The sequence below is a fragment of the Ornithodoros turicata genome, chromosome 10, assembly GCF_037126465.1.
Source record: "Ornithodoros turicata isolate Travis chromosome 10, ASM3712646v1, whole genome shotgun sequence".
NCBI classification, from domain to species: domain Eukaryota; kingdom Metazoa; phylum Arthropoda; class Arachnida; order Ixodida; family Argasidae; genus Ornithodoros; species Ornithodoros turicata.
The window spans coordinates 20,999,729-21,009,592 of record NC_088210.1 but is presented as its reverse complement, the minus strand read 5'-3'; the positions used below and the strand labels follow the sequence as shown (position 1 = coordinate 21,009,592).

The window sequence follows — 9,864 nt, the reverse complement described above, 5'->3', positions numbered from 1 at the left end:
GCAGTCATGATAGCAGTAGCCAGTAGCTTACGAAATTACATCAACTGCTGTTGGCGCTGTGGGTATTTGCGACGCCATGTGAAGTAAACAGGCCCATTGTTCGGAGAGCTGTACTATGGCTGCACCATGGTACATTCCCATTGTACCAACGCACTAGCTGGACTACTAATCCGGGGGTCGGAAGATGGATTGCGCATTGCACGATTAATAAGGTTACAAGCGAAAATTGACGCCATGCGGAGAAGCGCATGGCAACATTGGGGAAAAGGAATCTCCGATCATCTCCGATGCTGCTATCTGATGCGTGGTTAGCGGGAATACGGGTTATCGTGAAGTGCCGTTGGTGCAGTGACACGCTTGGTATCGTTGCTCAAAATCTTCAGTGCGAGGCAGTGAATGGATTTTACGTGTTGAATTTAATATTCGAGCTGCAATGAGCGATTCTCAGCCGTTATCAGTCTGCATAGAAGAATGGGACGCTCTCGAAAACGAGTACATCGGTTTGGAGGTACGTAATCCAGACATAGCTTTGCCGGAAGCAAAGTAACGGCCTTGAAAATGCGGTAGTGCTATCTTTGAAGTAGATTTCATACATTCTGTTGTTTGACCTCTCCAAGTAGGCGGGCATGTACAAAAAGCCTCACATTTTCGTTGGGTCTTTGAGTGAATGAAATACAGCGGGTTTGCGTGGATGCTTCGAGGACAAAATCAATCGCATGAGGAAAACGTTTCAGTTCATTGCACCGCCGAGCACGCGGGCCGCACCGGTTGCCCAGTAGTGCTGTGATGTACGACAGCGGTACCTCTGACACAGCGGAGTGACTGCATATTGATACATGGTTGATGCAGTAAGGCAAACGATTGTAAAAGATAAATTAATTGGGTTGCAGCCAATGTACTGAAAAATGTGATCCTGGTGGTTGTCATTCCACACACGTGCAGTATGTAGCTTTGACTACATATGGTACCTCCATGTGAGCAATGTCTGTCATTGATAGTCAGATATGAATCACTGTGGGCTTATGAAACCGGTAGAGCAACTGATAGCAAGTTAGGTGCAAGCCAAAATTTCACATCCCTCTGGAAATCCTTAGGGACAGATAGCAATCAGCAGATTATTTTTCTGGGCCCTTTTAAGGTCTTGAGTTTTTGAACAGTGCCAGCTATTTTTAGAGACCTATTCTTAGCGGCGACACTCTTCATACTATGCTTTAAAACCCCTTTGTGCTACAAATGTAAAATTAAATTGAGTGTCAATCTTCATAGTTCCTCGTGAACTGAAGGCCCTCATGATTTACGTATGGCCCAGCATTCGTGGGTTCTATATCCCACTCAGGTGCAATGTTGGTAATAAGGATACATCGCATGCAGATCAAGCGTAAATGTGCTTTTGGGCTTTCTGAAGCTATGCCATACAGTGTGACAGTTGTTGTTGCACAAGGTAATACCCAGTTCTGCATACTCATACCACGTTACTCCATTACCGAAAGCAGAAACGAAAATGATTGGTTGGTACTGAATTCTGGTGATGTCTATTATGCAAGGACGTCAATCTTGTTTCTTTTTTACGCGTAATACATTCCTTGAATGTCACGCGTGAGCATGAGAAGTGCAGTATGGGATCTTCAGGATGCATGCATTGCTTGCTCGTCCTGGTCCACATAACACACGATGCAAATACATCCAGAGATATCTACACAGCAGACTCCACAACAATTTTTTTTTTTCTTTCACCGTGGCAGGGCAGTATTAGTTACTACTGATAGCGTCTGCTTGTGGACGCAACCTTGGAAGGAGGTCTTGTTACGTGCGTCTAACTTTTCCGGACTCTGAATTTGAATGGAACGGACACTATAGGATGAAGACATCCTTCAGAATTTTTTGAATTCTGGGAAATGTACGAATGTCACTGAAGCGAAATTACTTGGGTTTTGAGTACGCGTGTGTAGCATGTTAGGCTGACAGTGCTGGAGATGTCCGCTTTCAGCACCATAAGTCATTTCTGTTACTGGAAACAGCAACTTGATAGGAAACAAAAGCTAGCAGTGTGACTTATCCCCGTTTCAATAGAACACTATACCTCTATTCATTGCAGCCTGGGAAATGTATGCCGCCTCAGTTTTATGGAACGGGTAGATAGTGGCACTTACAAGCAATTGCAGCAATATAGTCCTAACTCAGTTAACCGGGAAGCATGTTATCCAATCTACATGATTGGGAACGAACTTGGTCACATTGGTTTTCTATCAGGTTATCCGGAATTCGTTATCTGTGTCTGGATGTTAAGTACTGGAAACAATGTGCCAGAAATAGCATCATTCCGATTTACTAATACGAAAACATATCAACAGCCTCTGTCCTTGGCATTTCTCCTTGGCATTGACATTGGCATTGCCTCTGTCTTCCTGCATGAGCCTTCTGTTCTTCTCTTTGACACCTTCAAAGGTCAGTCCCTTCTGTGGACGGATAGTAGCGATGGCTTCCGAGACGCGCAAAAGGTTTCCGATTTCTACTCGGCACAATAAGTCTATATGCATGCGTCTGCTATCCAAACTATGTGGAAGTATTTATAGCCTTCAGGGCTGGGCTAAAGAAGCACTCGATATAGAAAGTGCATGACCTACGAAGTTGTGTCGAAACAAGAGAAGTGCTGGAACAAGGAACGGGATTCACACATGCCCTTGATCTGCTTATCTGGAACTTCGCTGTCTTGATGATAGTCTGGGGCGCTAGGATAACAAGGCATGACTGTAATGCTAAAAGGAGGATAAGGAAAACTTTTCCTCTGCTACACACAAAAGTTATGTAGGTTCTGCCCCTGATGTTCACCTATTGGGTGCGTCAGCCCCGCGATATTCTTGTCACACTACGCGTGTCTTGTGCATTCCTTGTGGCTGCAGATGAGCCTATAAAGTTTGCATGTGAGGTTGAATGAAGCCTAACAGTGTAAAATGTGCTGTAATACAGTTTAGTAGTGCATAATTCAGATCAATGCAATTGTTTATTTCCTTTATGCTGTTATACGACATAATATTTGCATGCTATCAATAGTATAGTACAGAAAATGAAGATTTTGCAATGAGTTAAATATCGGACTGCAACAACGAGTAACGACGCTGCTGCAAGTAGAACTGCAGTCACATAAGGGGTGGGACACTATCAGGGCTACACCATAAAAATGAAAGGTGGAAATAACAAAATATGCTTTATCAGACATAGTTTCACATTTCTTTTGTTTGTTTCTGCACAGAAAACTTACCGCAATTACCTCCAGTTGATGGGACAGCTGCAGAAAGCACAGGACACCTGCCTGAAAGAACTGCAGCACCATCACTATCGGGCATCTCAGATCGTCCACTCCCTTTCCAGGGTGGAAGCGGAGCCAAACTCTGAAAATGCCGCACGAAAAGCCGAGCTACTCAAGAAGATCGAGGCTAAAGAAGGACAGCTGGACGACCTTGCACAGGACTTGCCCAGGCCAAACGGGTGTGTTTCTCTCGCTTACTGAAAGAGTGACTTTAAAGGGGCACTGAGGTGCAAAAATTTATCCATGAGGAATGAAAGATGCCATTATCAAAAGGAATAGATACCGCAAAAGGAGCGGTTGTCATCCGTTGCTTCGTTCGTCGTTTACGAGCGAAAGAACCTGCAATTTACGCTTTCCTTCTTTCTCTCCTTTTCAAGAAGGCCGACAATGCGGAAGCGCCCTCTCATTTGTGTCCGCAAACAATTTGTCCAATCATCGTGGGAGATCGTTGAGGAGTCGAACCCCAACTTTTCCCCTTGTCCCCCCCGTAGGCAAAAAGTTGGCGCCGGCCCTGCTTCTGCGGAGAGTTTCGCAAGCCACGATGTTTGCCCACACAGGAGCTGATATTTAGTGCGAAGACGTAGAGCGATAGCCGTAAACTGTGTTCCAATGCACAACAAACTTTTGTTGCTGTCTTCTTGGCTATTTCGTCTGTTTCTTATGCTTCCGGTGCATTAATATTTTTTCATCTTTTGCACTTCTATTGCTGTTTTCATAATTTAGTGGGGTGTTTGCATTTCTAGTTGTTAAATATTACGTTACACTCAGTGCTGCTACAGAATGTTATGGCATTCGCACTAATGAATTTCATCTACACCCTCAGTCTTTACCTGCAGATTGTTCTTGGCAGCGTAAATCTCTTCCTCAAAGATGCAGAAAAGTAAGCTCCTTTCTTGTGTGGCTCTGGTTGAACTACTCAAAGTGGTGTGCCATGTGTGACCTGCTTTCATGTCTGTCTTTCAGGTACAAATATAAAACAGAATATGAGCAATTCAAACTCAAAGTGACAGTCTGCATTGTAGTTTGGTCCATTCTCTGCATAATCTCTAGCTACAGGTATGGATAAAGTTTTTCCGACAATCTTGTATGATCGCTTGAGAAATTTGGCACTAAAGTACTGTGTTTGCAACAATGCAAGGTGTTTGAAAAGGCACAGGAAGCTTTTGGAGCATTGACTACCTGTCCTAAACCACTGAGCTGTTGCAGCAGAGTCTTGCATTAAGAGCAACACCAAACAGATAAATAATGAAACCACACAATGTGTGCAACTCCAAGATGTAAGGGGTTGTTGTTTTTCGTCTTATCTGTTGTTACTTTTTGACAGTGCTCATTAACTATTGCTCTCCACAATGACTTGCCAGAGGTTCAACTGAATAAAATATTGATTCCAAAATTTGTTAGAGTTCAGCTGTCTGAGCCCTAACCATGTCCATAAGGCTGAGCCTGACTGAGCGCAGGACATTGTCTGAGAGGTGTATTATCTGGGGCTTAGGTTTGTTTTGTTCATCTAATTAGAGATGCATCAAGTAAAACAGTAAGCTGCTGTTTGCATATGAAACTATCGTGAAGATGTCGCTATATGCCAAAAATGAGATGTAACTGATAAATGGGCACTTACTTGAACTGGTGTGTGACCAAAGTTGGGTGGTGATGACCTTTTGGTTTTTGCCGTTTCCTTTCACAAATAAGTTTGTACTTGCACCCTGCTACTTATGCGATACCTATCTAAATATATACCATGACCCTTATAAAGACTCCCCTTAACCAGTCACGTCAACATTTGCGTTCTAACTACAAGGAAATTCTCTTTAGTAACTTCTCGTTCTCATTTTTTGTTCTCTCTCTCTTTCTCCCTATCTCTCTCGCTCTCTAGGGCGGTTGACGCCATCTTGCATTTCCTCTTGGTGTGGTACTACTGCACGCTTACAATACGTGAAAGCATCCTCTGCATTAACGGCTCAAGGTCAGTACTCATTTTAACATTCAGCTTGAACTTTTCAAACTTCCTCTCAAATTTTGATAATAAACAGAATCAAAGGCTGGTGGAGATTACACCACTTCATCACTACTGCACAAGCAGGCATCATCATAGTATGGCAAGTCTCTCTTCTGTATTTCTGACTTTCGGTCCTCGGCGTCATCATGTCTTCCATACTGCATGTTCCTTCTAATTTTGTCTCTGAAACTTTATTGTTCAATTTGTTTCAGGCCTGATGGTGTTATTTATAGGATGTTCAGGCTGCAGTTTGTAACATACGTCTGTGTCATAAGTAAGTAGATACGTTCTGTGCAAAAAAAATAAGCCTTCTTGTATGAACCAAGCGACATGATTCCAGGCTTCATCCAGTTTTGCCAGTTCTACTATCAGCAAGGATGTCTGTATAGATTGAGGGCCCTGGGTGAAGGCCATAACATGGACATCACAATCAGTAAGTGCATTTGCTGCAAGACCATAGTTGCCACTTACGGAGGACTATAATCCTGCTCTGCGTTTTCTGACACAGGTGGTTTTCGATCGTGGATGTGGCGAGGCTTGTCTTTTCTTCTTCCATTCCTGTATTTTGCCTATGTAAGTTCAGCTCAACCTTAATCACGTTGCAGTGACGCTATTAAAGTGTTACTGCTTGCCACAGAGATGCTATTGCTTTTGTTTCTTACTGTAAATCAACCTGGTTCAAAGACTCGACATTACACGCTTCCACGAGTCTTTGGAAGAACGCGTAGAACTTCACAGTTTCGGATCCTCCAAGAGTAGGTGATGTCGGGGAAAGGTAACAGAACCTATTTTGTTTCCGTTGCCAGTACTGGTACCTCCCACCCTCCGTTCCTTTTTTCCCTTCTTTTTTTTGGTAAGCTTTGAGGCCATCACAAAATTTAATACCTCTTTGTATATTATATACTGAAATCTATTTTGAGGAGCTTAGGGCTACGTGCACACGAAATTAATTCAAAAATGTAGTACATGGTTTCTTTGAACAGTTAATATATGAACGTGGTTTTCACGAATGTTGCACACACTTGCAACTTGCAAGACGCCACAAGGGTATAGCCATGCTTCTTCATTCTACTTCCTCAGTTAATTTTAGTTTGCTTCATTCAGCTGTATTTCGTAAGTTTATCTAAATGATTTGGTGAAGTATTGTAATAATTTGGGTCCTGCAGTACCTGAAGTATTACCGTAAATTATTTTTGTTTATGTTTACGTTCCAGGTATTCCGAGTGTGCGATATCCATTATTTTTTGTTACCGTTCCGTGTGCTATAGTTCTGGTATAATACGGTTTCTATTTCTGTTACCGTTTCTGTTACCTTTCCCTGGGTGACGTCACCCTGAGCTCTGGCATCCATCTCCTAGCAACAACACCTCCGTTGTCCTAGCAACAATACATGTACCCTCTACGTCTTCGCTCCACGTTGGAAGACTGCCAGTAGCTGTCACAAAGAGACGAGAATCGACCCTGAAGGAGCAATGTTGCCAGAGGGATGGCACAATGCCTACATTATGTGTTTTTTAAACCAAGTTGTTCTAAATTCTGTTTTTTCGTTGTTTTTTTACGAGTACTATGTTTAGCTCCTGCAGACATAAAACTACATGCTGAAAATACTCTTGTCCGCAGTAAACTGCAATTTGCTTTCATTATCTGAAACCCCTAACGAAAGTGCTTAGTAGATAAACTCGAGTCCGTACAAAAACAAAGGAGTTCTCTTTATATCCAACAAATACGATCGAGAAAGTATTTAATTCAAAGCACTAAAGGCTGTGCCACTGTTAGAAAATCAAAGGAAAATCCGAAGACTAGTTCATATGTATAAACTCTTTCAGACGTGTTCTTCGTATATACAAAGTGCTCATAATTTCTCGAGCCGTACTGATCACGTTTATAAGTTACAACCCACCTTTGGCACAACCGAATACTTCAAGCACTCATCACTGCAGGATGCCATATGTGACTGGAATCCTTCACCGCAAAATGTTGTAACGTTGAGTAATCATAGAGATTTCACCAAGGCGTGTGAAAGTACATACTTACTGTAATTTTTTTTGTGTTATACCCCGCTTATGTAATGCCGCAAGGCTTTTAAGGCATGTGAATAAATAAATAAATGAGTGTATACATATGATGTCGTACTTCCAGGAAACAATAAATTATAATTTTAAGATACTTCAGTGCACGTAGAGAAAATAAACCTTTTTGGAGAATACAATGCAAGACACTTAGATTGTGGTAACATAAATTAGTCGAAGAACGTAGTGTCAAGATCTACTTGGCAAAATTAATAACGAAACTATAAAACACTGTGTCCCTGATTTCTCCCCGAATTACCGATTTAAAAATAGCGCCCGAATCTGAGAAAGGCATGTAACCCGAAAAAGTCACTCCCTATTTATAAAGCTGAGCATAACGGCTCATGCAAAGGCATACCATTCACTGAAGAATGTGACCCCTCTGGTGCACATCCCGTACTCTTCCAGAGTGGTCTGTGTTTACTACTTCCTGATTCTTTTCCCTTTAGATGCTTCAGGCGTATAATGCTTACACATTATACCACCTCAGCAAGCTCCCACAGTGCAACGAATGGCAGGTGTGTATCTCCATGATTTGATATTCTCACCAAAGTTGGCATTTTGTAACTGCACATTTCCTATCACAGGTGTTTGTATCTGCCGCGGTGTTCTTCATCCTCTTCCTTGGGAACATCACCACAACGTCCTATGTCATCTTCAACAAGCTGAGGGGGCGCACCCTAGTTCGAAGGTACAATAGGTCTGGTCATGATCATGCCCACAGCAACTGAACATGCATGAACATTATTACCAGGGGCCTGCTTTGCATTCATGTTGTCGCACAGTGCAGTAACTGTCAGTCCTACTATTCGCCATTCGCAGTGAAAAACGTGACACTTGCAGTCGTCTTTTACTCTCGTTATTGTTGTACCCAAGCTGCTGTTGTGTGTGTGTTTGTTGCTCTGTGATGCGAAACAATAGAACGACACGCACACGAACCCTATCAATACCGCAGACTTGTTTCGTCATGTGTCGCAGTGCCTAATACTAATGTCAATCTAATGGGTATAAAGGAACGTATGACTTTCAGTGTTGCCATCTTACCTACTGGTTTACAGTAAGGTCCGATGTGTCCTCTTCGCCTTTTTCTCTGATCGTTGCAGTGTGTTTATCCGAAATGTCATCCAGTTACTAGCCGAGTAAATGGTGACATCTGCTATGTGTCGCTTCCAGGCAGCTGCTTTTGTACATTGCCCAAGGCAAGACTAGCCAATCTGTTATGTAAGAAAGTGTTACCTGTGAAACGTTAAGGACTAAGTAGTGATATACTTTGTGATCGACGATGTGATGAACTCTTCTATTAGCCAAGAAGGGTACATTTTTTTCACAGAAATGTTGCTACCAAGTGTTCACCAAAAATGTTTGGCTTTGGTGGCATAGTGAGTACCCCCTCCCAGGAAGAAGTGTATCTCCGAAACAAGAAGTGGGTGACAGAGAGGTACCCTCATGGTATCTGTGCCACATCTAAGATATAGTATTTGGCTTTCCTTGGTGCTGAGAGAGGATGTGTTATACCAAAGCCTTTGGTGTGGTTCCAAAACTGTCTATACACAAACTGACATAAACTTTGCAGTGCATTTATCCTCATTCTATATACTATTCGTACTTCTGAATAACTTTTTGGCTAACATGTATATCGATGTCACGTTGAATGATAGTATTGCCTTGTTTGAAACACGGGTAAGCTATGGTGTATGTTTCATGAGATGACGTTTTGACTGAGAAGTATTTAAACTTACAACTGACACACAGCTTTTCCAGGCCGTTGCAAATACAACAGAATGTCAAAAAGCTCGTCTTCATGTGGGCGAAGAACATAAACACTGGTTACTTGTGACGGACGTGTTTTTCCAGGTGCTTTTGGAAGTGGGCAAAGTTCACAAACTAAAAAGCTGATGACGTGATATTGTGCAGGAACTGGAATCCGCACATGCCGTTTCCAATTTAAGATCTCTGTAATATAACGGTTGCAAGAATAAAATATGCAGCAGAATTTATTAACATCGCACTAGGAGCATCAATATTTGGTTTTGAACCTGACCTGGTAGCAGTGCCACAATAGACCTGAAACACTTATGCTTCACAACATAGCTAAAAGCAGCACACTCTAGACAGGGATGAAAAGGACTAGGCTGGACAGCTGCTTGTTTGCTTGCAACTGAAAGAAGTTTAATTTGATGCAACGTTTAAAAAGGAAAAGTAATTCATGCTTGAGGCTGCAGGCGTCATCTAACATAGATTGAGTTTTGGGTAAATCTAGGAAATTTAGGGAACCTAAATGGAAGCTTTTTGACCTAAGGCTTGCCCTGAGCCTAAATTTTGGCCTAAGCCTAACTGCAAGGGAACGACCAAAGGAAAACGAAAGGCTACATTGGTCCACGTGCAGTATACGTAAATGTGAGGGCTGCCGCTGCAGTCTCCTCAGTTTGCACAGGTCTCTATGTGCTCACCTCATTTTGGTCAGATATATCATCATATCACCATCTGAGAAC

General features: G+C 42.4%; 1 protein-coding gene across 1 annotated transcript; it reads left to right on the top strand.

The window, feature by feature from the left end:
* The first annotated feature begins 16 nt into the window (after positions 1-16).
* Positions 17-9,378, top strand: LOC135370965 (ion channel TACAN-like). The gene is made up of 11 exons (XM_064604912.1): positions 17-508; positions 3,251-3,486; positions 4,131-4,187; positions 4,271-4,363; positions 5,181-5,270; positions 5,338-5,403; positions 5,516-5,577; positions 5,644-5,736; positions 5,812-5,876; positions 7,822-7,890; positions 7,960-9,378. The coding sequence occupies exons 1-11, from the start codon at positions 434-436 to the stop codon at positions 8,101-8,103; spliced, it is 1,050 nt and encodes a 349-aa protein (XP_064460982.1). The 5' UTR covers positions 17-433; the 3' UTR covers positions 8,104-9,378.
* Positions 9,379-9,864: the final 486 nt, after the last annotated feature.